The sequence below is a fragment of the Rhodotorula graminis genome, assembly GCF_001329695.1.
Source record: "Rhodotorula graminis WP1 unplaced genomic scaffold RHOBAscaffold_7, whole genome shotgun sequence".
Taxonomy (NCBI): Eukaryota; Fungi; Basidiomycota; class Microbotryomycetes; order Sporidiobolales; family Sporidiobolaceae; genus Rhodotorula; species Rhodotorula graminis.
Window position 1 is genome coordinate 1,116,711 of NW_017264934.1, and position 24,647 is coordinate 1,141,357.

A 24,647-nucleotide genomic window follows, 5' to 3' on the forward strand; every position below is an offset into this window, starting at 1 on the left:
GCAGCGTACGAGAGCACTGGGCAGCCCTCTGGAGCGGTCGCGGTAGAGCCGGTGGAGGGAGAGCTCGCGAGCCGACGAGCCGGAGGTCGATTCGGACTCTTTGAGCGCCATGTCGCGCGCCCCCTCTTCGACGGCCAGCAGGCGGTCAAAGCCGCCACCGTACGAGCCCGTCCAGCTCAAGCAGCCGCCACGACCGCGCTGGTGGCAGCTCGACCGCGCAGAGCGCGACCTCGTCGCCCTGTCGTTCGCCGTCAAGCTCCTCCTCTTCCCGAGCTAGTGCGTCCAGCCCGAGTCCCTGTCTAGCACGGTCACGAGCTCACTCGCTCCTCACACAGCCGATCCACCGACTTTGAGGTGCACCGCAACTGGTGCGCCCTCGTCTCTCCTCCTCCTCGACCCGAGTCGGACCTGACCGATGTGGGGGGTCGCGCACACAGGCTCGCAGTCGCGCATTCGCTCCCCTTGACCAAGTGGTACTTTGATGTGCGTACGGCTTGGCCCCTCTCGTCGCCCGCACGCGAGCTGACCACCTTGCGGCCCTGCAGACAACGAGCGAGTGGACCCTCGACTATCCTCCCTTCTTTGCCTTCTTCGAGCGGGTCCTGTCTGCGTTCGCCTACGTCGTCGACCCCGAGATCGTGCGGCTCGACAACCTCGGCTATGCGGCAGGCGCCGCCGTCGCGTTTCAGCGTTCGACCGTCGTCCTGTCCGAGTTGGTCCTCGTCCTCGCCCTCTTCCGGTGCGTCCTCCTCTACCGTTTTCGACGAGCGGACATGACCTGATTGAGCTCGTCCCCTTGCAGGTGGGCCCGCACGTCGCAGACGACCGACTACCCGACCGCCCGCATCATCGCCGCCTCGATCCTGTTCCACCCGGGCCTGCTCATCGTCGACCACGTTCACTTCCAGTACAACGGCTTCCTCCTCGGCATCCTCCTCTGGAGCTTGATCGCCGCTCGACAGGTGCGTCCCTACGGTCTCGCCAGCAGTCCCTGTTCGAGGCTGACCTTCTAGCCGCGCAGGACAACTTGTACGCCTGCGCCGCTCTCTTTGCGACACTCCTCAACTTCAAGCACATCTTCATCTACCTCGCCTTGCCCTACTTTGTCTTCTTGCTTCGGCGACACTGCTACCCACCAGGCGGCAGTACGTCGTCGTCGTCCTTCCTCGCCCTCCTCGCGGCCTGTGTGACTGACCCTGTTCATCCCGCCCAGACTTCCAGATCGACCGCGTCGTCGAGCTCGGCCTCATCGTCGGCGGCATCTGTGCCCTGTCGTTCGGCCCTTTCCTGCTCGCCGGTGGGCCGTCGCAGATCCGCCAGATCTTCTCGCGTCTCTTCCCCTTCCAGCGAGGGCTCAACCACGCCTACTGGGCCGGCAACGTGTGGGCCCTCGTCAGTGCTGTCGACAGGGTGCTCGTCAAGTGTGCGTCCGCGTCCTGTCCTTCCCTCTGCTCGTTGGCGTGTCCCTGACCTCGCACGGCCCCTTCCCTCGCAGACCTCGTTGCCCGAGGCTGGCCCGTCGCCCAAGAAGCGCTCACGTCGTCGTCTCGCGGCCTGATCGGCGCCACGACCTTTGGCGTCCTGCCGAACGTCTCGCCCCGCCTCACGTTCGGCCTGACGCTCGCCCTCACGAGCGTCTTCCTCGTCAAGCTCTGGTTCGACCCCTCGTTCAAGCGGTTCCTCGACTCGGTCGTCCTCGCCGCCATGACGAGCTTCCTGTTTGGCTGGCACGTCCACGAGAAGGCCGTCCTCCTGTTCTTGATCCCGCTCAGGTGCGCGTCGCTCTCTCTCTCTTCAGCTTTCACGCTCTCCCTTGCCGACTGACTTTCTCGCCCGCAGCTTGACCGCGACCGACGACGACAACCACTTCCGGGCATTCGTCGTCGCGACGACGGCGGGCGTCTTTGGCCTTTTCCCCCTCCTCATCAAGCCCGCCGGTACGTCGTCCCCTCTCCTCGCCTCCCCTCTTCCCGCACGAGGCCTGACCTCCCTTTTTCTCTCCATCTCGCAGAGACGCCGGTCAAGGTCATCTTTTCGCTCGTCTGGGCCGCTCTCGTCGTGCCACAGCTGCGCCGGGTCGTCTATCGCCCGCTGCCGAGCCTGTGGACCATGATCGTCGACAAGGCCGAGGCGGCGTACCTCGTCGGCTTCGTCGGCTTGCAGATCTGTGCGTGACCTCTCTCCTCTCCCTGTCTTTCTACGCGACCGTCACTGACGGACGAGTCGGCGCGGAACTGCAGATACCTCCATGCTCCACTCGATCCTCTTCCCCTCGGCGCCCATCGCCGCCGCCGTACCAGGCCTCATCACCTGCTCTGCCTCGTCACTCGCCAACGGCACTTGCGTCGGCCCGGACGCAGCCGCACAAGTCGCCCAGGTCGCCGAGTCGAGCATGGAGTTTCTGCCCCTCATGGCGACGAGCGTGTACTGCGCCATCGGGATCGTGTGGAGCTGGATGAGGTTGAGCTGGGGCTTCTTGACGAGCTAGAGGGCGACGTCGTCGAGTGCAAGGACCCGGTTGTGAGCTCGTGGCCGCAGCCGTGCGTTGGCGAGAGAGGCTTGCCCTTCGCTCGCTCTCCCTCTCTCTGTCACGTTCTCGCTCTCGATGAGCGAGCTCTCGCAGGCTCCTACGAGTCAGAGAGGCACGAGAGAGGTCTGCAGTCGCGAGCTCGAGGCCAAGAAGCTGCGCGAGGAGCGTCCTCTCTTGACGAGGTCCGAGCCACCGCGACGAGGGGCAGAGGCAAGGAAAGATACGGCGGCACTGCAACGGCACAACACGACTGCGACTGCGACTACCTGATCTATCTGCGGTGCTCGGGGCCCCTCCTCGCCCTCCCTCAGCCGAGCCTCGCCGCCCGGGCGAACCTCCTCGCGAGCCGATCCTCGTCGTCCTCGTCGTCGTCGCTGCTGCTCTCGAGCTCGCCGCGCTCCTCCTCGGCACGCTCCTGGTCGCTCCCCTCCATGTCGGCCTCGCCCGGCGGCGCCCCCTCGTCCTCGGCACCGTCGCGCCGCGCTCGCCGACCTGACTCGGCACCGTCGTGCGCCGGCGCCTGCCCGTCGCCGAGCGCGACGAGCGCGTCGTTGATGAGGACGGCGCGCTCGATGCGCTGACTCTTGAGCTCGACGACCTCGGGCGTCGAGTCGTTGTCGAGCAGCTCGAGGTCGCAGTAGGTAGCCTCGAGACGGCGCAGGAGGCGCAGCTCGAGCGTGCGGCGCGAGGACGAGGGTGGGGAGCGCAGGATCGAGGCGTAGGCATTCTCGAAGAGGGCGGCAGCTGTGAGACGGAGAGAGAGGCATGAGTTGATGCCGCAGGACGGGCGCGAGCCTGAGAGAGAGAGAGAGGGACGCACCGCGAATGAGGACCTGCCGCGTTTCTCGCACGAGGTCGTTCTCCGGCACGATCACCTTGTCGTCCCCGTCTCCGTCCTCGTCCTCCTCGGCGCCCTCGCTCGTCTCGCGCATGCGCCGCTCCTCCTGGAAGCCGACCTGCCGCCCGAGGTAGAGCGCGCCGACGGCGTCGAGGAGGACGCGCCCGAGGCCGAGCAGGACGTTGCCCTGCGTGCGCTCGTACGGCGCGATACGGCGCAGGGTGCGCTCGACGACGCGCTTGACGTCGCGGCGCTGGCGCTGGTCGATGTCGCGCGACTGGAGGACCTGGGCGTGCGCGCTCGCGGCGTCGACGAGCGCGTTGGCCGACATGGACGCGCTGACGAAGCGCACGTCGGCGACGTGCGTGGCCCAGTTGAGGCGGCGAGACCAGGTCGAGGGCGAGCCGGGCGTGAACGGGAGGAGCGACGAGAGGTCCGACAGGAGGCGCGCCGAGCCGAGGACGGTGCTCGCGGTTGACGACGAGGCGTGTTCTCCCTCCGGCGAGAGCGGGTCGATGGGCGTGAACAGGGCTGCGGAACAGTGACGGTCAGAAACGTGGTGCGGGAGAGCAAGGGGAGAGAAAGGAGAGGTGGGCGCACCCTGGACGTTGCGCCTGCAGGCGAGGTCGAGCTGGTCTGCGAGCTCGTCGTCGCGCACGACCGTGTGGCCTTGGTCGTCGACGCAGCTCGCGAACGCGCGGGTCGTCTGGGTCCTGGCCCACTCGGCGAGCATCTCTGCGGCCCAGGCCGGGACGGGCGACAGGTCGACGGCGGCGTGCTGGCGGTTCGGGTCTTGCGGGCGGGTCACGCTCGGGACCGAGTCTAGTGCCGGTGGAGGCGGGAGGCGCAACAGGTCGGCGGCGCGGCTGAAGTGGGACAGGGCGTCGTCGAGGCGGTCGGGGAGGGCCGAGGGGCGGGTGCCGTCAAACTCGCCGACGCGGGCGAGGGCAAAGGCGAGGCAGTACTCTGCCCGGGCCTCGTCGTCTGGCGAGAACTTGCGCTGCTGGTGGTTGTGGTGCGGGTCGCCGAAGAGGAGCGGGGTTGCGGCGTCGACGACGGCGACGAGGGCGTCGCGGGCCTGGAGCGAGTTTGGGCCGGCATGACCGGTGGCGAGCTCTGACCGGAGTGCAGGCGTGTTCAAGGCGGCGTCTGCCTGCTGGCGCAGGAGGACGAGGCGGTGGATCGGGGCGGGCAGTGGAGGCTGCGACGACGAGCCGGCGGCGAGCGACGCCGAGATGGACAGCGGGATGGTCGACGCGTGCGACATGCGGCTAGAGCTCGCTCGCACGGGCACGCAATCGAGCGGTGTCGAGAGCGAGGAGAGGAGCCGACCTCATCTCGCTCGCCGGCTCATCCGCCTCCGGCTCTCGCTCCTCGTACACCGGCCACCTCGCTCGAGATGCCATCTGCGAGGGCCAAGAGCACTCAGGGCCTACCCTCGAGGCCACCCACAGCTCGGCCAGCCACCTCGAGCGGCGAAGACGGCTCGCGGGTCGTCGCCATCCTCCCAGCGCGGGGCCCAGGCCGCGACGTCGGCCTCGTCTCGCTCGAGGTCGACACCGGTCACGTCCACCTCACCCAGTTCACCGACTCGCCCACCTGGGTCAAGACGCTCCACCACTGCCGCAACGCGCGCCCAAAGGCCATCCTCCTCCCCACCAGCGCCCTCTCGACCGCCGCCCGCACCGCCGAGCCCGAGCCCGACGACACGGACGACGTCGAGCACACGGCCACCGCCGCCGCCTCGAGCGCACAGGTCGCCATGCTCGTCGACAGCCTCAAGCTCGACTGCCCCGACGTGCCCCTCGTCGCCGTCCTCCGCAAGTACTGGAACGAGCAGGCCGGGTTCGAGTTCCTCACGCAGCTCGCCGTGCACGACGACGAGCGCCTGTCGACCCTCAACGTGTCCAAGGCCAAGTGGTACGCCCTGAGCGCCGCCGCCGCCCTCTTCAAGTGGCTCGACTCGACCCAGAGCCTCTCGTTCCCGCCCAACTCGCTCCGCATCCGCTACGCTCCTCTCGACGGCACCTGCCTCGTCGACACCGAGTCGGCAAGGAACCTCGAGCTCGTCGCCAACGTGCGTCCCCCTCTCGCGCTCGTTCCCCTCGGGCGAGCAGACCTGACAGTCCCTCGCCCCGACCAGGTCCTCAACAAGAACTCGAAGCAGCACCTCCTCGGCATGCTCGACAAGTGCCAGACGCCCATGGGCACGCGGCTCGTGCGCCCCCTCTCGGCCTCGAGGAGGCCAGTGCACCTGACTGAGCCTCGTCCCGCATGCGCGACCTAGCTCCGCTCCAACATCCTGAGCCCGCTCACCAACCCGAGCATCATCGACGGCCGTCTCGACGCGGTCCGTCCCTCGTCCTCTCCCGGCCTGCGCGAGCAAGCCCGTACTGACTCGTTGACCCTGCAGGTCGAGGAGCTCGTCAACTCGGAAGAGCGCTCTCGCGCGGTCCGCAAAGCTCTCGAGGGGTGCGTCCCGTTGCCTCTCACCTTCATTTTGCCCGACTGACGATCTGCGTGCGTGGACAGGCTCAAGTCGCTCGACCTCGACAAGATCGTCTCGCGCCTCCTGTCTCCCATCCGGACCCCCTCAACCTCCTCCTTCCGCGCCTCGACCTCGTCCCTCTTCCCTCGTGCGACCGTGAACCAGGACCCGTCGTCCCGCATCGCGTCGCACCTCGCCCACCTCCTCCACCTGCGCCAGTTCCTCTCGTCGCTCCCCAAGCTGCGCGCCGCCGTCGAGCACGCCGACGCACGCCTCTTCGAAGCCGTCGACCGCGCCCTCGCCGACGAGCAACTCGACCGCATCGCCGACGTCATCGCGTCGGGCGTCAACCCGGACGTGTGGGCCGCGCAAGGCGGCGACGGGCCGGGCAGGAAGGGGGGCGCGGCGGCGGCGGGAGGGTTGACCAAGCGGCACGCGAGGCTGTTCGCGATCAAGGCCGAGCGCAAGCTTCTGTGCGTCCCGACTGTCCTTCCTCGTCATCCTCTCTCCCCCCTCCTCGACGCGCACTGACCCCTTCCGCCCCGACCCCGCAGCCTCAACGTCGCGCGCGAGACGTACCGCGAGAACCTGAGCGACGCGCACGACCTCGGCGACACGCTCCGCTCCACGTTCGCGCTCGAGACGGTACAGATGGTGCAGGTCGGCGGCGCCGGCGGCGGAGGAGCCGGCGGCGGGTTCGTTTTTGTCATGAGCCGCGACGAGTGGGACGACAAGAAGGGCGAGATGGCGAGGGCCGTCACCAACGTGGTGCGTCTTGTCGATCTTTCCCTCTCTCTTCGAGGACGAGCGCTCACAGAGACGATGCGCGCAGACGGTCAAGGGCAAGAAGGTCGAGTTCTCGTCGCTCGAGCTCAAGAAGCGCAACGCTCGCCTGCACGACTCGGTTCAGGAGATCCTCATCATGTCGTGCGTCCCTATTTCCCCATTCCTCGAGGCGACGTAACTGAAGCCGACCCCGTTGCGCAGGGAGGAGATCCTCGAGGAGATGTTCTACGACATCAGGGGCTGCCTCGGGTGCCTGTACAAGGCCGCCGAGGTCATCGCCATGCTCGACATGATCTCTTCGTGCGTCCCACCCTCTCTCGTCCCTCTTCCCTAATCGAGCGTCACGCTAAAGACGCCGACGCTCGCAGGTTCGCCGAGGTCTCGAGCAAGAACGAGTACGGTGCGCCCTCACCTTCTCTCCCTCTCCCCGGCCTGCAGGCACTCACTCAGCCGCTCGTGCAACAGTGCGCCCCGAGTGGACCGACACGCTCGCGATCAAGGCCGGCCGTCACCCGCTCCACGAGCAGTTCCGCATGTCGGACGGCTCGTTCGTGCCCAAGTGCGTCAGCGCTTCCCCTTTGCCCTCTCGAGGTCCGTGCCCTGACGATGACCGTCCGCAGCGACACGTACGCGAGTGACTCGGCATCCTTCCAGCTCATCTACGGCGCCAATATGAGCGGCAAGTCGACCCTGCTTCGCCAGATCGCTCTCCTCCACGTCATGGCCCAGGTCCGCTCTACCTCTCTCTACCGCTCCCTCCCTCGCCTGTCTAGACTCTGACCGACGTCGTCGTCTTGCAGATCGGCTGCTTCGTCCCGGCCCTTTACGCCTCGTTCCGCCCCATCTCGGCCCTCCTCACCCGCCTCTCGAACGACGACGACCTTGCCGCCTCGCTGTCGACGTTTGCGAGCGAGATGAGCACGATGAGTATGATCCTCGGTACGCTCGGTGCGCAGCAGGGCGAGAGCGGCGAGGACGGGTCGGCCCACTCCCTCGTGCTCGTCGACGAGCTCGGGAGGGGCACGAGCCCTGAGGAGGGGGTCGGCATCGCGCACGCCGTCGCCGAGGAGATCATCAAGAGCAAGGTGCGCCTCGACTCTCTCTACTCGTGTCGCGCTCCGCATGTCCTCGACTCACCGCCTTGACCTCCCGCAGGCGTTCTGCTTCTTCGCGACGCACTTCAAGGTGCGCACACCCGGCCTCTCTTCCCTGTATTCAGTGACTGACTCTCTGTATCGCCGTCCTCGTGCAGGAGCTCGCCGTCACGCTCCCATCACGGTACCCGAGCGTCGTCTCGCTCCACCTCGAAGCCGAGGTGCGTCCTCGTCTCGCCGGCCTCTCTCTCAGCGGCACCTGACCCGGACTGCCGCCCCGCAGATCGACGAGAGCCAGCCCGACTTCAGCATCACGTTCCGCCACAAGGTCCGCGACGGCGCGACGCCGCTCACCCACTACGGCACGTCCCTCTTCCCTCCCTTTCTTTTCCGGTCCCTCTCGCAGCCGATTGACGAGCCTCACTCATGTCTGCAGGCCTCGAGCTCGCCAAGGTCGCCAAGCTGCCCTCGCGCGTGCTCGACGTCGCGCGCGTCGCGAGCCTCACGCTCGAGAACTTGGCCGAGGACGGGCGCAGGAGAAGCAGGGAGGGCAAGCTCGCGCGCAGGAGGCGGTGCCTGCTCGAGGTGCGTCCCCCTCCTCTCTTCGACGATCTCCTCCTTGTCGCGGGCGTGGCCCCTGACGTGGCAGCTCGGGTTTGCGCAGCTCAAGACGACGCTTAAGGACCTCGCCTCGAGCAAGGTGACCGACGCCGACATGCTGCGCGGCCTCATGCGCCAGCTGCAGGACGACACGGTCGCCATGCTCGCCGAGACGATGCAGCCGGCGCGCTCGTTCCCGGCGGCGATGGACGTCGACGCAGTCGCCGAAGTGGAGGAGCGGTCGGGGCGAGACGAGCTCGAGGACGGCGACCTGGCAGCGATGTCGCTCGCCTCGTCGCAGGAGGACGTCGGTGGGGCGGATCAGGAGGGAGCAGCGGTGGACGAGGTGCTCGAGGACGTCGATGCGACGTGCGAGGAGGGGCTCGAGGCCGGAACGGAGGAGGAGGACATGCTTGCGTTCGACTGAGTTGTCCGTAGCCTTGTTGCTGTCGCGCTTGTCGCTTTGCTTGCACTCAGGTCTGCCTTTCCCGGCTCGCGAGTGACCACCGAAACTGAGAGACACAACAGCGCGCGACCACGAGCGACGCGAGCTGAGCACACGCTCTCGCTCTCCACACACCGCTCCACTCGCCTGGTGCGAGTCAGAGCAGCACAGCACTCTCACAAGACACGCCCACGCGACCTCAGCGCCTCGCCCGCTGCAGCAGCCGCCGATCCACCGCGCGCCGCCCTCTTCGCGTCTCCACCCTCCGCCGGCGCGACCACCGCCCCAGCCACCCGCCTGCACGCCTGCAAGTTGCGCGATGTCGTCGATGGAGGTCTCCTTCAGCGGCTCGCCCCCGCCCACGCTCGACCCGACCTCGCCCGCCGCCGAGTCGTCCTCCCCATCGACCGCGCGCGCAACCTCGCGTCCGCCTCCCGCCACGGCCGGCACCGAGCCTGCCCCGCGCACCAAGGTGACGCGCACATACGGCCGCAAACCTGTCGAGGACGCGCCGGCGGTCGCAGAGCCTGTCGAGGACGATGGTCGCGCCCTCGGACGCAACTCGACCCTCGTCATCCCCGACTCGGAGCCCGCCCTCAAGGCGCAGCACCTCTCGCCCGAGTCGGACGCCGACGGCGACAAGACGATGCGCGCGCGCCCGGTCCAAGCCTCGTCGTCGCCGACTCGCCGAGACGTGCAGTCGACCGACCCGACGAGCGAGGACGAGGAGCCCGTCAAGCTCGCCGGCACGCGCAACAAGCCGTCGATCGCGGCCGCCATCGTCAGCGACAGCGACTCGAGCGGCGACGATGACGCCGCGTCGGGCGACGACACGGGCGCGCTCGCGTTCCTCAAGCGCCGACCAGCTCTCGAGGACCTCCTCGCCGACGTCGACCGCGACTTTGACGCCCGTCCCGAGGACACGACCGCCGCCACGACCGTCCTCCCTCCCACCTCGTCGTCCCTCCCCCCGCTCACCATCACCAACGAGTCGGGCTCGTCCTCTCGCCCCACCTCCTCCTCCCAGCGCTCGCCCGCTCAGCGCCGCTCCGCCTCGCCCTCGTCCCCATCTCGCGACCTGGACGATATCGAGGCGCTCCTCGCCTCGACGCAGTCGGCCGACAGCGAAGACGTCGTGCCGACGGCGCGCAGTCGCGCCCGCAAGCCGCGCGCCGTCCTCGACTCGGACGACGAGGACGAGCAGGCCGACGCGCCGCAGCCGTCTCGCGCGCCCAAGCCCGGCGCGACGGCGCGCCGCGTCATGTCGTCGGACGACGAGGCGTCGACGCCGAAGCTGTCGGCGGCCGAGAAGGTGCGCCGGCTGTGGCAGAAGAAGAAGGACGCGCAGGACGCCGAGGCGCGCAAGCGGGGCCTCGAGCTCGCGGCGGCCAGGGGCGAGGAGTTCGTCGAGCCCGAGCCGGCGCCCTTCCTCGAGGACCTGATCGAGGAGGACTCGGACGAGCGGACGGGCAAGAAGAAGGCCAAGGGCAGGAGGTCGACCGAGAAGAAAGTCAAGGTGCGTCCTCGTTCCTCTTTCCTGAACCCTCGTTTCGCCGTCACTGACTCGTTTCACGAGTGCGCAGTCGCTCAGCAAGAAGGAGCTCGACGAGATGAACAAGGTCACGGCCGCCCTCAACCGTCGTGCGTCTCCTCTTCTGCCTCTTCCTCCCTCCTCCACCGATACTCACACTCCTTTTCCCGCTCCTGCAGAGCAAGAAGTGCGTCTCGTCGCGACCCGCAAGGTCGGCCTGTCGGTCTCGGACGCCCTGAAGCAGCACCATCTGTGCGTCGAGCTCTCCCTGGATCTCGCGAGCCGTCGCTCACGGCTTTCGTACTCTCTTCCACAGCTCGTCCCTTCCACCTCCCGTCGTCAACCGCAGCACGTTCACCCGCGGCCCCTCCGCGACCATCACCCTCTCCTCCTCGTCCGACGCCATCGTCACCTCGTCGCCGCCTCACGACCTTGTCGCCCAGACGCCCATCCCCAAGCTCAAGCTCTCGTCCAAGGCGCTCGGCAAGCAGCGGGCAACGTCGCCCATCGCCGACGGCGACCACGATACGCCCGTCCCGCACCGCGTCCGCAAATCTCTCGCGCTCGGCGACCGGCCTGAGCGCAGACGGTCGCCCGCACCGACCGCCGCCGTGGCCCGCGACGACGACGACGACGACGACGAGCTGCTCGCGCCCGCCGAGATGATGCGCCGCGACGACGAGAAGCGCGAGAAGGCTCGTCGCGCGCAGGCGCTCAAGGACAAGAAGCGCGCCGCCCTCGCCGCCGCCAAAGCCGCGCAGGCCGACTCGGACTCGGACCTCGAGATCGAGATGCCCGGCGCGCCGTCGAGGACGGTCCGCGCGTCGTCGTCGCAGGCCGAGGACACGCTCGCCGCGTTCGCCCACACGCCCGCACGCCCCCAGAACGACCCGCGCAAGATGCTCGCCCGCATCGCCGGCGTCGACCTCGCGCACCCGCCGAGCGACGACGCGCTCCCGAGCGAGAGCCAGCTTGAAGCCGCCGGGCACGAGTTCGGCCGCCACCTCGACGCGCGGTACCACGAGAACCTCACCTCGACGCGCAAGAAGCACCTCCCGTCTACGATCCTCGCGTCGTCGTCCACCTCGCGCGCCAAGAAGAGCAGCCGGCCCGTCGAGATCACGCACGAGAAGCTCAGCGCCGGCCTGAGGGAGAAGGTCCAGCTGCAGGCTCTCGCCGTCCGCACGAGGAACGCGACGCGCGCCCGGCAGCGCCAGCAGAACGCCGCCGCGCAGGGCGACCAGCAGGAGCTGCAGTCGGTCGATGTCGACGCGCTCATCAAGAGCAAGCGCGAGAAGGAGGAGGCGGACGAGCAGATGGACGAGGACGAGGACGGCGACTACGTCGACGGTGGCGAGGACGAGGACGACGCCGAGGAGGGCTCGGGCTCGGGCTCGGAGCCGGACGCGCTCGGCAGCGAGGCCGACGAGCTCGCGCCGGCAACGGTCGCGACGGCCGTCAACGAGGACGGCGAGGACGAGGTCGACAGCGAGGGTGAGCTCGTCATGCCTCGCTCGTCGCAGAACTCGGAGCGCCATCTTCGGGCGACGCAGGAGGCGGCAGAGGACGAGGACGAGGACGAGCAGATGCCGCCGCCGCCAACGTCCCGACGCACTGCCCACAAGATCCGCATCGCCGACGGCGACGACGACGACGACGGGCAAGAGCGCTCGACGTCCGACACGCCTGCGCCGACTGAGCTCGCGCCGACCGAGGTCGTCAAGACGCCGTCCGTCGCAGCTCAAGCTCCGGCCAAGGTCGCGTTCGGCGACTTCCTCGGCGACGGCGGCAACGCCGGCGGCTTCTCGCAGTTCTTCGACTCGCAGTTCAGCCAGGGAGCAGGAGGCGACGACCAGGTGCGTCCACTCTCTCTCAATGCCGTCGAGCTTCTTGAAAGATCCCCCCTGACGCACCTACCTCTTCCTCCAGGTCGAGGGCTTCCTCCGTCCGGCCAACGACGACCTGTCAGCACCTGCGCCGACCATGTTCGCCGCACAGCCGCTCATCAGCACCGCCGAGCGTGCCGCCGACGTCGCTCGCCTCGAAGCTCGCGGCGGGTTCAACGATTTCGAGCCGGCAACGCCTCGAGAGCTTCCTGCGCCGCGCCAGTACATCAACGACAAGGGGTGCGTCCAGACTCTCCTCTCGATCGTCCTCCTCAGCAGCGACTGACCTTCTCGGCCGCCCGCAGCTTCCTCACCCAGACCCGCCCGGCCAACCTCTTCGACTCGCCGTCCGACTCGCCCGCCTACCACCGCCAGTCGATGTCGATGCTCGACTCGCAGTCGCAGGCGCTCGACGAGACGCAGGTCGCGACCGCCGAGACGCCGACGCAGCTGTCCAAAGACCCGACCCGACTGCGGCGCACCGCGGCGCTCACGTCGTTCGAGAGCCTCGCGCCTCTCGCCCCGACCGAGGTCGACTCGTCCCGTTCTCGCGAGGAGGCGACGCAGCTCGACGACGCGCAGGTCGACGAGACGCAGGACACGCAGGACGCGCTGCACACTCTGCCGTCGGCGGCGCAGCCGACCGCGCCGCGCAACGCGTTCGACGCGCTCAAGGCCGGCGCAGCCCACGTCGACGCGCCGGCCGAGGCGCAGCAAGTGCCTCGTCGCCGCATGCGCAACGCGTTCGTCGATGCCGAGGCGAACCTGTCGGACGAGGAGGTCGGGCTCGGTCTCGGCGGCCTGAGCGGCGACGAGGACGAGGACGGGCATGACGCCGAGCTCGAGTCGCTCGTCGACAACGAGGAGGTCGACCGCGACGTGCAGGACGAGCAGGACAAGCTCGCTCGCAGCCGCTTCCAGTGCGTCCTCTCTTTTTCTTTATCTCTTTCTCGGCGATCGGCGCACAGACCCTGACACCCTTGTGACCCCTGCAGGGAGGACCAGGAGAAGGCCGAGGCCGAGGCGATGAAGCGCGCACAGCGCGTCGTCGACGGCAAGGAGCGCCAAAAACGCGGCGCCTACGACCTGTCGGACGACGACTTTGACGACGAGTACGTGTCGCGCAACGGCCACCGCGAGAAGAAGGCTCGCGTCGAGTCGCTCACGATCGGCCAGCTCAGTGCGTCGCCGTCCCTCTCTCGTCCTTTCACACGAGCCATTCCTGACCTTCTCGATCCTCCCGCTCGCAGAGGAGAACGAGGAGACGCAGGCGTTCGGCAACATCCTCGCCCAGGGGTTCGTCCCGACCGCCAAGGTCGGCGAGTACGCGTTCCTCGAGACGCAGCACGGCCTGTCGGACGACGACGAGGACGGCGACGCCGACATCGAGGAGGACGACCGGGCGCAAGACGTGTTCGGCCGCGTCGACGCGCCCGAGCTGCGCGTGCGCTCGTTCCGCGAGGCGCAGGAGCTCGCCGTGCAGCAGTCGCGAGCTCGGCGAGCGCTCGACGAGGACGAGGACGTCGACATGGTCGCGCGCGACGAGCGCGACGACGAGACGTACGACGAGCGCCTCTTGCGCGATCGGTCGCCGCAGATCCACCTCGGCGCATCGTCGTCACCGGCGGCGCCGCTCAAGCTCAACCTCAAGCACCGCTCGACGACGGTCGTCCAGGCGACCCATGTCGACGACTTTGCCGATCTTGACGTGCGTCTCTCTCCCTCTCTTCCTCCTCCCTCTTCTTCTGCAGCCCGACCTGACTAACTCGTCGCCGACGCAGTCCCAGCTCTCGGTCTTCGGGGTCCAGCACGGCACGACGGTCAAGTACAGCGAGCGCGACGAGTCAAGCATCACGACCAACAATGTCGGCGGCGGTCGCAGCGCAGTGTGCGTCCTCTCTCTCTCCGCCCGGCTCTCTTCCTTTCAGAGCCTCGTCCTGACGTGCCTCTTCTCCAGGACGAGCTTCAAGCGCACGACCGTCACGACAACCACGACCACGGCGGCAGCGGCGAGCAGGCCCGGCGCAAAAGGCGCCAAGTCGGGCTCGGCGCTCGGACCTCGGCCGAGCAAATTCGCTGCGGTGCGCAAGGGTGGGTTTGCGTAGAGGAGGGTGTCGAGGGGCGTGTGTGCCTTACGTGTGTCTAGCTGTCTATCTTTGCGACTCGAGCATTCCTTCTTTCTCCGCCTCTCTCGCGCTCGCCTTCTCGCCTTGTCTAGTCCTCCCTGTTGCATCGCAGCTCTCCCACTTTGCTCTCATCTCTCGTCTCGAGCTATCGACGCAGGCTGCAAGGGCAAGGAGAGCGACGGGAGCGACGAGAGCGACAAGTCGACGAGCGACGCTCGAGAGCTCTCGGGAAGATAGTCGAGCGGACTCTACCAGAAAGGTCCCGCAGATTCGGGCGCATCGTCGAATACTCGTCTCGTCGAGTCGATCCCGCCTCGCACCGTCGAGAAAGAGCGAGGTTGCACAGCGAGAAATCGTGTCCCTCCTCCTGGACCTCCTCCTCGACGCAGAGTCGGGCGGGCACTACCAGAAGTGTGCTGCAGATTGGGGCTCATCGTCGAGTACTCGTCTCGATAGGTCGATCGAGCCTTGCACCGTCGAGAAAGCGCGAGGTTGCACAGCGAGAAGTCGTGTCCCTCCTCCTGGACCTCCTCCCGACGCAGAGTCGAGCGGGCACGACGAGAAGCGTGCTGCAGATTCGGGCGCATCGTCGAATGCTCGTCTCGTCGAGTCGATCCCGCCTCGCACCGTCGAGAAAGAGCGAGGTTGCACAGCGAGAAATCGTGTCCCTCCTCCTGGACCTCCGCGTCAAACCTCGCGAGAGACCGTCGCTGCTCACAAGATCCGGCCAGATCTCGCCAAATCTCGCGAAGCTTGACCAGATCTCGCTAGATCTTGCGAGATTCAGCGAGACCTTGTCGAGCGACGAGCTAGCGAACGAGGAAGCTCTCGAGGGACGCGAGGGGTGCGAGCGACGGGCTGACACTGCTCGTTGCACCCTCTATCGATGCTCACGGGCTCGAGCGCTCTAGTAAAACATGACGGTGTGGAGAAGCTGGTGCGGATGCTGCTCCTGCTGCCGCGCGAGGATGTCGTCAATCTCGCTGTCGAGGTCTCTGGACGCCTCGATCTGCGGGCACGACGAGGATTCTTATGAGTCAGGTCCCGGAACGAGTTGAGACCGAGACGAAAGAGGGAACGAGTCGACGTACCGCCGAGCAGAGGTCGAGCAACGCCTTGCCGGCGATGAGGGCCTCCTCGTGGTTGTCCTTGATCTCGACGTTGATGACGTGCACGGGCCGGTTCAGCTCGCCGCCCTTGGTGAGAAGATCTGCGAGAGTGGCAGAAGGACCAAGAGTCAGTACTCGCTGTCTTTCGGTCGTCGATACAGCCGCCGAGGCCGGAGAGAGCGAGGACGCACCGTCGATGACGGCGTCGTAGCACCTCTCCTCGCACGTGATGACGACGTCGGCGACCTGCGAGCTCTCCTGCCACCGCTCGGGCGCCTGCTTGATGCGGCGGTTACGGTCGAGCATGTTGAGCAGGCCGTTGGCCGTGTAGCTGCGAGGGCGGGAAGGCGAGGGTCAGGTCGGTAGGTTTTTGAGGCGATAGAGAGGGGAAGGGAGACGCACAGCCGCTCGTCCTTCTGCTTGAGGTCCTGGTACATGTGCTCGTAGGGCGTGCCGAACGCGTAGATGTTTGGGCGGTCGACGCTCGGGCCGGGAAGGCGCACCGCCGAGCCCGTACCCGCCGAGATGACGCGAAAGTTGGCCTTGCTGCGAGCAGAAACACCGTCGTGTATCAGTCGACGCTCGTGCGGAGAAGAACATGGCTGAACGGTGGCGAGAGAGAGAGAGAGGCGGGACGCACGCGAGGACGTTGTGCCCCTCCATCGAGCGGTTTTGGTTGCTGGCGCACACGACGCAGAACGTGACGCGCTTGCCGCCGTGCTGCTTGTCGGCCTCGTTGGCGCTGGCGGCGGCGTTGAGCGACTGGGGCGGCGGCGTCGCCATCGGGGTGGTTGCCGAGGGCGGGGTGACGGTCGCGAGACCTGCGGCGGGCGGAGGAGGAGCGCCATAGGACGGTACGCCGCCGCTGTTGTACGACGGGTAGCCGGCGGATGGAGGCGGACGAGGCTGCTGGCCGTACCCGGACGGCGGCGGGGCGTTGTAGCTGTTGGGCCCGCCGTAGCCGGGAGGAGGAGGAGGAGGAGGCGCAGGAGCGAGACTGGCTCCTGGTGCGGGGGCGGCACCGCTCGGCGTGCCGTTCAAGTAAGGCGACGAGGTGCGCTGGGCGTGCTGCTCGCGCATGCGCAGGCGAGGGTCCGACATGGTCGACCGGTTGACGGAGCTGATGAGGACGACGAGGGACCGCGGCGGGCGACGGCCGGCGGACAGGCGAGGCGGCGTTGGTCGGTCGAGACGTGGCGAGCGCTGTCGGCGACTGGCAAGCGTGGCTCGTGCCGCCGTGACCGAGGTGAGAGCGAGAGCGACCTGGGGACTAGGCGGCGCGCGCCGGACCAACGTGCCAAATAATAATCGCGAGCTCATCCAAATAGCACTCTCGCCTCGCGCTCTCGTTCATCGCTTACGAGGGACGACGACTGCCGGACGCTCTCCCAGCTCTCGAGGGCACTCGCGTCGAGAGAATGCGCTGCGCTGCATCACGAAAAGCGACTGAAATCGAGCGGCGACGGCAAGCCTGCACTGCCCGCCCCGAGCGAGTCGAGCCCTGCGAGCGATGGCGAGCGAGGTCAGTCTCGAGGTGCGCGATGACGAGGGAGAACGCGAAAGGAAGGAGGAGGACGCACAGTGCGGCCAATGCTCGCCTCCTTGCGAGCCGTCCATGCCGGCGAGCTGCTGCTCCTCGCCCGCCTCGACCGACCCAAACCCACGCCTCTCTCCCCCACCTGCCTCGCCGACCACCGGCGCTGCACCGCCCTGCTGCAGCGGAAAGTCGGTCGCAAAGCTGACGAGGTTGAAGAGCGGGCTCGGCGCCGCGCCGTACTCGGCTCGGCCTGGCGGCGAGGCGTAGTTGGGCGGACCTTGACCGGGATCTTGCGCGACGTGGCCGGCGAGGTAGTGATTCTGGGGAGGAGGATATGGTTGCGGCGCCGAGGGAAGTTGAGGAGCGTGTGCGGAGGAAGGCGGGCGGTGGGCGTGGGCCGGCTGGCCGAGCGGCATTTGGCGGTACGACATCTGCTGCGGCTGCGGCTGCGGCTGCGGCGAGTACGCGCTCTGCTGCGCCGGGTGGTGGTGCGCCGAGAGGTACATGGCAGCGGCCGTCTGCGCCGAGACCTGCTGCGGCGGCGTGGGTGGCTGCTGATGCGACGGCGGCGGCGGCGGCAGCGGGTGCTGCTGCTGGTGCTGCTGTGGCGGGGGACGGCGCAGGATGGGCGAGTCGAGCGGGTGGTACGCCTCGCTCGGTCGCGGCGGGAACATGGTGACGGGAGGAGCCTGCGCCGAGAGAGCCGGCGCGCCGCCGAGCATGTGGGCGAGGACGGCGCTCGGCGATGGGCCCTCGGGCGACAGGCCCTCGCTCGCCGGCGAGCTTCGAGCGCCGCTGACGACGCCGACGGCCGCCTTCTTGCGCGGCTTGCGCTCGAGCCGAGTCGGCGGCCCAAGGATGAACCGGCTCGCGTCGGTGCCCTCGGCGAGCGCGTCGCCCATGTCCTCGCCCGGCCGACCGGCGCCGAGCCCGAGCGGCACCGAGATGACGTTCTGGAGCGACAGGTAGGCCTTCTCGCGCAGGACGTGCAGGCGCGGGACGAACGACGCGACGGGTGCGCCGCCGGCGCCCGCGCTCTCGAAGATGGCGACCGCCTCGTTGAGCTGCGACCAGGCGTGCGGCGCGAGCATCGACCGAGGGCTCTTGATGACGAGGCTCGCCTGAGCGACCGAGCAGGCGTAGGTGTGGAAGAAGATGCTGCAGGCGGGGAGGCAAGGTCAGTCGACCGTCCGACGAACAGGCTCGAGCGTACGAGAACGTCGACAAGGAGAGAGAAAAAGGGAAAGGGGGACGCACTGCCACCACCGCGCGCAGATCGGGTGTAGCCTCGTCCACGACTTGGCGACCGCGAGCAAGTAGACGGCCGTCTCGAGCGAGACGGCGGCGACGCTTGCCGCCCATGGCGACTTGAGCGGCTCGTCCGAGTTCTTGAGGAGCGCCTGCGCGAACGCCGGCTTGTGCAGGTAGACTGTAGGGAGGCGGAAGAGGGTCAGGGCAATCCGAGAAGAAGGGTGGAAGGAGAGGAAGAGGACGACGCACAGAGGACCTGGGAGAACATGGCGTCGAGCGTGTGCGCCCGCATGACAAAGACAAGGTCGTACTCGTGCTCGTGCGGCTCGGGCGTCGGCGGCAATTGAGGAATGCCCGACGGCTTGGTCACGAACGCGTCGGCGGGGAGCGCGCCCGACCGCCACTCGGCCGGCGTCTCCTTGACGAGCTCGCGCAGCTCCTGGTCGAGCCCGAGGATGGTCGAGTACGACGGTGTCGCGACCGAGAACGCCCGGTCGATGACGCGACCGATGAGCGTCCCGATCCGCCACTTCTGGCGCTGGTAGCCGTCGGCGTCGGCGGGCATCTGGGTGTCGAAGTGGGCGGCCTGGAGCGTGTACGGGCGCCCGCTGATGAACGCCTGCATGCGCTCGAGCGTGATGAGCTCGTAGAAGACGCGCCGGCGGCGGTTGAGCTCGACGCCGGTGAGGCCGAAGCTCGACCCGTCGCGGTGCAGGCCCTGCGTGACGAGCATGCGGCTCGCCATGCCGAGGATGGGCCAGAACGTCTCGGCGCCTTGGTGAAAGTCGTGGCTGTTGAGCAGGAAGTTGGCGCTGAGCTGAAGCGTCTGCACGCCGGCGAGGGTCGAGTTGGCGAGGAAACGCGACGCAGCCAGCGTGTTGTGCGCGAGGACGAAGTACTGGTGCGCGTTGGCGTTGGGCGTGGCCGGGGCCGACGGGTCAAAGACGCTGCCGAGCGACAGGATGATGAAGACGGCGGCGAGCTTGGCGCCGTGCGGGTCGTGGGGCGAGTAGGCGGCGACGAGGTAGTCCTCGTAGAAGACTTGCTCCTCGAGCGGCGTGAACTGGAACGACAGGTACTTCCACTGCGAGGGACGGAGAGAGAGAGAGACTCAGGTCAGGGCCGTCCTTGTCGTGGCGCGAGAGAGCGAGGGAGAGCAGGGCGCACATAGTTCTCGGCAAGTCGGCGTCCCTCGGCCTCGTCGGGGAGGTACCCGCGCAGTCGTTCGAGCTCTGACGCCTTCGGGTACGCGTTGCCGAGCTGGATGTACGGGAAGCGCGTGATGCCGTCGCCGAGTGCGGTCGGCTCGTCGGCGAGCGAGCTGTGGTCGCTGTCGTCCTGCTCGGCGTTCTCCTGCGGTGGGAGGAAGGGCTCGAGCGTCAGGATCCGGCTTTGATGATGCTCGAGGAAGGCTGCGACGCACGTCGTAGTAGTAGGCCGAACCAGCTGACGTGCCGAGGAACCGGGTGCGCCCACTGTCGGCGATGCTGAGCGACCCGACGCCGACGAGGACCGACTCGACTGCGGCGTCGCCCGCCATTTGCTCTGCTCCCTCCTCGCCGTCCGAGCCCTGCTCCTCGTAATCTTGACTCGAGTCCTCGCGCGGCTGGGCAATCTCGGCCTGGAGCGCCTTGGTGACGGTCGTCGAGCGCTTGGTCGCCTCCTCGAGGTTGAGCGGCGGCGGGATCCGGTCCTCGGCGCCGAGGTCGCGGATGGTCGACTCGAGCTGCTCGACTCGGCGCAGGAGCGCGCTAAACTCGGCGGCGATGCGGACGGCACGACCAGGAGGCTTGGCCGTGCCAATCGGGCAGATGTCGGCGCAGTCGCGCTTGCGGCAGGCCGTACAGGCTGTGGGCGGTGCGTCGGGACGGCGTGTGTCGGCAGATGATGTATAGGGAGGCGACACGGTGTGTGAGGGGGACAGGGAGGGGCGAGGGAAAGGTCACGACGACCGTCAGTTTCGGCGGACAAGGGCGGAAGGCGGAAGAGGTCGAGAGGAAGAGAGGGACGCACGAAAGACGCGGTCGCACTTGAGCTTGAGCCTGCGAGGAGGCACAGGATGGTCAGTACGTGACTGAGCGGACAGCGACCGACCCGGACCACTTGTCCCCCGCTCGACCTCGAACTCGATCGGGTGGAGGTGGGAGTGCGAGGTGGTGGAAGCTCGCGACTCGAGGAGAGAAGCTGGGGGCGCACCTTCTGCACTCTGCGCAGCTCAGTGCTTGTCGCTGTCGGGAGCGCTTGGCCGCTGTGCCGCCTGCGGAGGTGGCCTGCATCCTCATCAGAGGGCGGGGCAAGTTTGGGGTGGTGAGCTCCCGTCACGCCTCGTGGGCACGGCGCAGGCCGTCGTAGAGTTGCGATAAGCTCACCTTGATGTCTCCTGCCCCGACTGGGCCCCTCTTGTCGCCGGTACGAGGTGCGCTGTCCATGGTCGACGGCGAGGCGGGCTCGGCGCGCGCTCGAGGTCGGCACGCGAGGCTGGTGGACGGCGCACTGGCGCAGGTGCGCGCGAGAGGTGGTGTTGAGGTGACGAGCAGGCACGAGCAGGCAGGTGCAGCGCTGGTCGGTGAGCGGCAGTGTGTCGAGAGAGCGAGCAGGAGCTCGATCACGTCGCTCGCGCTCGGTTCTCTCTCGAGATGCAGACAACCTGTCCCTCGCTGTCCATGAGCGAGAGAGTTGCCTGGACAGAGAGAGAGGGAGAAAGCGGACACGCTGCCCTCGCACGTGCCGCTCGCGGTCGAGACTGTGCGAGACGACGCTCTCGGGTCGCGGCGAGGCGACAGTGAGCTCTAAACGGCGTCGAAATACAGAGGAGGATCTACTGTCTAGCACTGAGCAACAGGGAGGAGGACGAGGGCGGGATGAAGGGGAGGAGGAAGAGGGACCCGCTCAGAACACGACGACCTGGGTCGACAAGTCCCAGCCGAGCTCGGCGAGGTGGGTCGACACCATGTCCTGCATGGCCGGAGGCGCACACATGAGGACGAGGGCGTCCTTGGCGGGTGGCGGGAGGTGTCGCTCGAGGTGCTCGCGCCCGATTCGACCGCGCGACGACGGCCAGTCGTCGGGACCTTGCGACAGGACGAGGTGCTGCGCGTACCGGGTCGAGCCGGCGACCTTCTCGAGCTCGTCGAGCTCGGCGCGCATGAGGATGTCGGCCTCGGTCTTGTTGGCGTTGAGAACGTGCACCGTCGTCGTCGCGTCGTGCGGGTCATGGACGATGCCGCGAAGCACCTGCAGGATTGGCGTAATGCCTGGGGCGAGGCAGGAAGACGTCAATTCAGGAACGAGAGAGGACGAGGCCATGCCGCTGCGCCGAGGTGCGGCAGGAGAGAGAGGGACACAGAAAGACGGGGACGCACCGGAACCGCCACAGATCATGCCGACCTTGGTCACCTTGCGCTCGACGCCGCGCCACTTACACGTGCCCTTGCCTGCGCAGAAGAGGAGCGAGCTCAGTCACGACGTCGGAGAGAGGCAACGGGAGCGAGGGAAAGAGGACGCACCGAGCCACTCGAACGAGCCGAGCGGGCCCTTGAACTCGACGACGTCGCCGACCTGCAGCTCCTCGAACCCGAGCGACATCTTGCCACCTTGAGGGTACGCCGAGGTGCGGAAGTAGACCTGTCGGCGGGAGAGAACGTCGGTCAGGGCAGGTTTCGCGAGCGGCCGAGGAAGGATGGCTCGGCGCACCTTGATGAGCAGGTCGAGGAAGCCCTCGGCTCCTTGACGAGATACCGGCGTGTAGGCGCGCTGCACGAGCTCGCCCTCGAGCGGCGGCCCGTCGCTCGGCGGGCCGCCGTCTGCTCGGCCGGCCTTGCGCCGCAGTCGCGCGTAGACGTGCTGCCCGACGGGGAGCCCGAGCGGCTGCTGCGGGTGCTCGAGGGCGAAGCGGTAGATGCGCGAGTCGTGGTTGACGTAGTCGATCGAGACGAGCTTGGCGCCTTTCCACTTGGACTTGGACAGGAAGGTCGGGTCGAGAGGTGCGGCGGCGGCGGCGGCGGTGACGGCGGCGGCGACGCCGACAGGTGCTGGCGCCTCGTCGACGACGAGCGTGCCGATGTGGAAGTCGGCGAGGCGCTTGCGCGCGTCGATCGAGTGGACCGCCATAAAGTCCTCGGTCGCGTCCTCGCCGGCGACGATCGTGATGCTCTCGGCGCCGCCCGGGTGCTCCTTGAGGAACGGCGCGCCGTCGTAGACCTGGCCCTCGACGACGAACCACGGCTCGCTGTCGGTGTTGTGCGCCTTGAGCTCGGCGAGCGTGATCTTGCGGTCGACGCCCGGCTTGATCATGACGGACGGCGGCTTGAGTGCGACGACACGGGCGACCGGCTCGTGCTGGGACGACGACGACTTCTCGGTGAAGGTCGGCTCGGCGGGATCGAGGCCGTCGTCCTTGAGGCGCTGCATCCAGCCGCCGGGCTGCAGGCCGGGCATGGTCGGGTGCTCGAAGCGGAGGACGGTCTCGCCCGCCTTGTTGATCGAGCGGTGAATGACGACGCGGAACCACCAGTTGTTCATCATGCCGGTCGGGCTGCAGGCGGCGAGGACCGTGAGCGACGATTCTCGCGCAGAGAGAGGAGAGAGAGGAGGACGTCGCGACGCACTTCCAGTACATCGTCTTGCCCATGAGGTGCAGGCTCTCGTCCATGGCCCGCACGGCGACGCAACTCGAGTCGGCGAGCTTGTCGACGGCGACCTCGAGCTTGTAGAACGCCCAGCAGAACGACTCGTCGCGCTCGTGCATGTCGAACGAGCCCCACACCTTCTTGTTCTCGAACTGGACACGCCGGTACGCGTCCTCGGGGTACGAGAGCTGCGCGAGCGACCACGAGGCGCCGTCGTCGAGCGTGACCTCGACGCGCGTGACCCGACGACCGCCGCCGGCATAGACGTAGCCCTCGACGACGTAGTGCTGCCCGGGTAAAGGCGAGGGCGAGTCGTTCGAGGGGGCGGGAGAAGTTGAGGCGACGACGAGCTGCTCGTCGTGAGCGGGACGAGCGATGGCGGCGTTGACGTTGAGGTCGTTGATGATGTACTTGGGGTCGTGCCACCAGTCTCGTTGCTCGCGAGCCTCCTCGCCGGTGAGCGTAGTCGGCAAGACCTTGTTGTCCTGCAGGAAGGGGGGAGGACAAGGGTCAGGACGAGGAGGACGAGGAGGGCGGGTCGAGCGGCACGGCGGACGCACCCAGAAGTGGAGGTAGTGCTGCGACTCGTTGTCCGAGATCTCGATCTTCTTGAGCCACTTGACGCTGCGCCCGCCGATCTGGCCTGGTACGACGAGGCGGAGCGGGAACCCGTGGTCGGGCTCGAGCGCCTGGCCGTTGTGGGCCCACGCGAGGAGCATGCCCTTCTCCTTCTGCCGCGCGGCGCGCAGGCGCTGGCTCGTGCCGTACTTGCCGTTGGGCAGGTCCTCGGCGCCCTCGAAGATGACGTGCTCCGGTCGACGGTAGCCCGGCTCGCCGAACTGGCCCTCGGCGCGTGGGCGCACGTAGTCGAGGACGTCGGCGAGGTAGACGCCCGTGTAGAGCGCCGTCGAGAGGCCCGCCGGGCCCCATGAGAAGCCGAGCGACTTGCGGACAACGTTCTGCTCCTTGCGGCGGTTGCCCGCGCACACGAGCGTGACGGGGAGCGTGACCGTCTTGAACTTGCGCGGGTCGACGAGGTCGGCGAGCGTGAGGGTGCAGGGTCGCTCACACAGGCCGCCGACGTCTAGCGTCCAATTGAGGCCCTCGTCGGCCGTGACGCGCGGAACGACGCCGTGGTTGCGGACGTAGTGAAGGCGAGTCGGCGTGAGGAACCCGGCGGCCCACAGGTCGGGCAGCGACGGCTCGCAGTTCAACGGGAACCGGCCGGTGAGGCGCACGAGGGCCTCGTCGCGCGGGATCCACTCGTCGGGCGTGCCCTTGGTCGCCGAGTCGGCCTCGAGGGGGAGGTTGCTCGTCGACGGGAGCAGGGGAAACCTGTGGCGCAGGTGGTCAGGACTCTGTGCGGCTTTAAAAGTGGGACAGGCTGTGCGGCTTTGACAGCGGGACAGAGGACGCACTCGACGGGCAGAGGCGCGGGCGAGTGTTCAGCTGGGCCGACGTGCTGACGGGCCAGGGTCGGGGGGTAAAACGGCGAGGGAAGGCCGGCGCCGCCCAGGGCGTCGAGCTTGGGCGATGGCGAGCGGGTCGTAGCTGCCGTGGACGCAAAGGACTCCTCATCGGAGGAGGTGGACGGCGAGGGAGGGGGGGAGAGTCGCATCGTTTGATGAGGCGAGGGGAGGAGCTCTCGTCTCGCGCGAGGACTCTGCGCGGGCTGGCAGGCTATCAGAGATGAACGCTGAGCTGCTTGCAGGTCCGCTCGCGCTGCTGCAGAGCCCCGATTGTGGACAACGCCCCGTCCTCTCGCTATCTCCACGCCGAGTCCGCCGTCGGGATCCGA

At 67.9% G+C, this 24,647-nt stretch overlaps 7 protein-coding genes across 7 annotated transcripts; 3 read left to right on the forward strand and 4 right to left on the reverse strand.

The window, feature by feature from the left end:
• Window positions 1-109: 109 nt before the first annotated feature.
• RHOBADRAFT_53906 (glycosyltransferase family 57 protein) lies at window positions 110-2,531 on the forward strand (the record flags this gene model as incomplete). Its single annotated transcript, XM_018417051.1, has 11 exons — window positions 110-276; window positions 336-368; window positions 438-483; window positions 546-739; window positions 803-962; window positions 1,022-1,145; window positions 1,214-1,423; window positions 1,496-1,772; window positions 1,840-1,937; window positions 2,012-2,167; window positions 2,241-2,531. The coding sequence occupies 11 exons, from the start codon at window positions 110-112 to the stop codon at window positions 2,486-2,488; spliced, it is 1,713 nt and encodes a 570-aa protein (XP_018271044.1). The 3' UTR covers window positions 2,489-2,531.
• A 306-nt stretch (window positions 2,532-2,837) lies between these two features.
• On the reverse strand, window positions 2,838-4,635 carry RHOBADRAFT_53907 (uncharacterized protein; the record flags this gene model as incomplete). The annotated part of the gene is made up of 3 exons (XM_018417052.1): window positions 2,838-3,274; window positions 3,351-3,899; window positions 3,969-4,635. 3 exons carry the CDS (start codon window positions 4,633-4,635, stop codon window positions 2,838-2,840), a joined length of 1,653 nt encoding a protein of 550 aa, XP_018271045.1.
• A 132-nt stretch (window positions 4,636-4,767) lies between these two features.
• On the forward strand, window positions 4,768-8,829 carry RHOBADRAFT_53908 (uncharacterized protein; the record flags this gene model as incomplete). Its single annotated transcript, XM_018417053.1, has 17 exons — window positions 4,768-5,445; window positions 5,512-5,586; window positions 5,656-5,718; window positions 5,782-5,840; window positions 5,901-6,329; window positions 6,411-6,624; window positions 6,689-6,783; window positions 6,844-6,942; window positions 7,011-7,042; window positions 7,108-7,201; window positions 7,263-7,371; window positions 7,443-7,727; window positions 7,798-7,827; window positions 7,895-7,957; window positions 8,020-8,064; window positions 8,181-8,321; window positions 8,386-8,829. 17 exons carry the CDS (start codon window positions 4,768-4,770, stop codon window positions 8,761-8,763), a joined length of 2,889 nt encoding a protein of 962 aa, XP_018271046.1. The 3' UTR covers window positions 8,764-8,829.
• A 271-nt stretch (window positions 8,830-9,100) lies between these two features.
• Window positions 9,101-14,303, forward strand: RHOBADRAFT_53909 (uncharacterized protein; the record flags this gene model as incomplete). Its single annotated transcript, XM_018417054.1, has 10 exons — window positions 9,101-10,297; window positions 10,365-10,422; window positions 10,492-10,564; window positions 10,629-12,168; window positions 12,242-12,438; window positions 12,504-13,118; window positions 13,194-13,378; window positions 13,449-13,906; window positions 13,980-14,086; window positions 14,156-14,303. 10 exons carry the CDS (start codon window positions 9,101-9,103, stop codon window positions 14,301-14,303), a joined length of 4,578 nt encoding a protein of 1,525 aa, XP_018271047.1.
• Window positions 14,304-15,231: 928 nt separating this feature from the next.
• RHOBADRAFT_15125 (uncharacterized protein) lies at window positions 15,232-16,096 on the reverse strand (the record flags this gene model as incomplete). Its single annotated transcript, XM_018412240.1, has 5 exons — window positions 15,232-15,333; window positions 15,416-15,534; window positions 15,625-15,764; window positions 15,836-15,979; window positions 16,074-16,096. The coding sequence occupies 5 exons, from the start codon at window positions 16,094-16,096 to the stop codon at window positions 15,232-15,234; spliced, it is 528 nt and encodes a 175-aa protein (XP_018271048.1).
• A 748-nt stretch (window positions 16,097-16,844) lies between these two features.
• RHOBADRAFT_53911 (uncharacterized protein) lies at window positions 16,845-20,650 on the reverse strand (the record flags this gene model as incomplete). The annotated part of the gene is made up of 8 exons (XM_018417055.1): window positions 16,845-16,934; window positions 17,014-18,128; window positions 18,228-18,399; window positions 18,471-19,305; window positions 19,389-19,574; window positions 19,645-20,069; window positions 20,235-20,263; window positions 20,544-20,650. The coding sequence occupies 8 exons, from the start codon at window positions 20,648-20,650 to the stop codon at window positions 16,867-16,869; spliced, it is 2,937 nt and encodes a 978-aa protein (XP_018271049.1). The 3' UTR covers window positions 16,845-16,866.
• A 441-nt stretch (window positions 20,651-21,091) lies between these two features.
• On the reverse strand, window positions 21,092-24,467 carry RHOBADRAFT_36993 (uncharacterized protein; the record flags this gene model as incomplete). The annotated part of the gene is made up of 7 exons (XM_018413402.1): window positions 21,092-21,475; window positions 21,584-21,655; window positions 21,728-21,845; window positions 21,915-22,755; window positions 22,829-23,334; window positions 23,410-24,207; window positions 24,309-24,467. The coding sequence occupies 7 exons, from the start codon at window positions 24,465-24,467 to the stop codon at window positions 21,111-21,113; spliced, it is 2,859 nt and encodes a 952-aa protein (XP_018271050.1). The 3' UTR covers window positions 21,092-21,110.
• Between the last annotated feature and the right edge of the window lie 180 nt (window positions 24,468-24,647).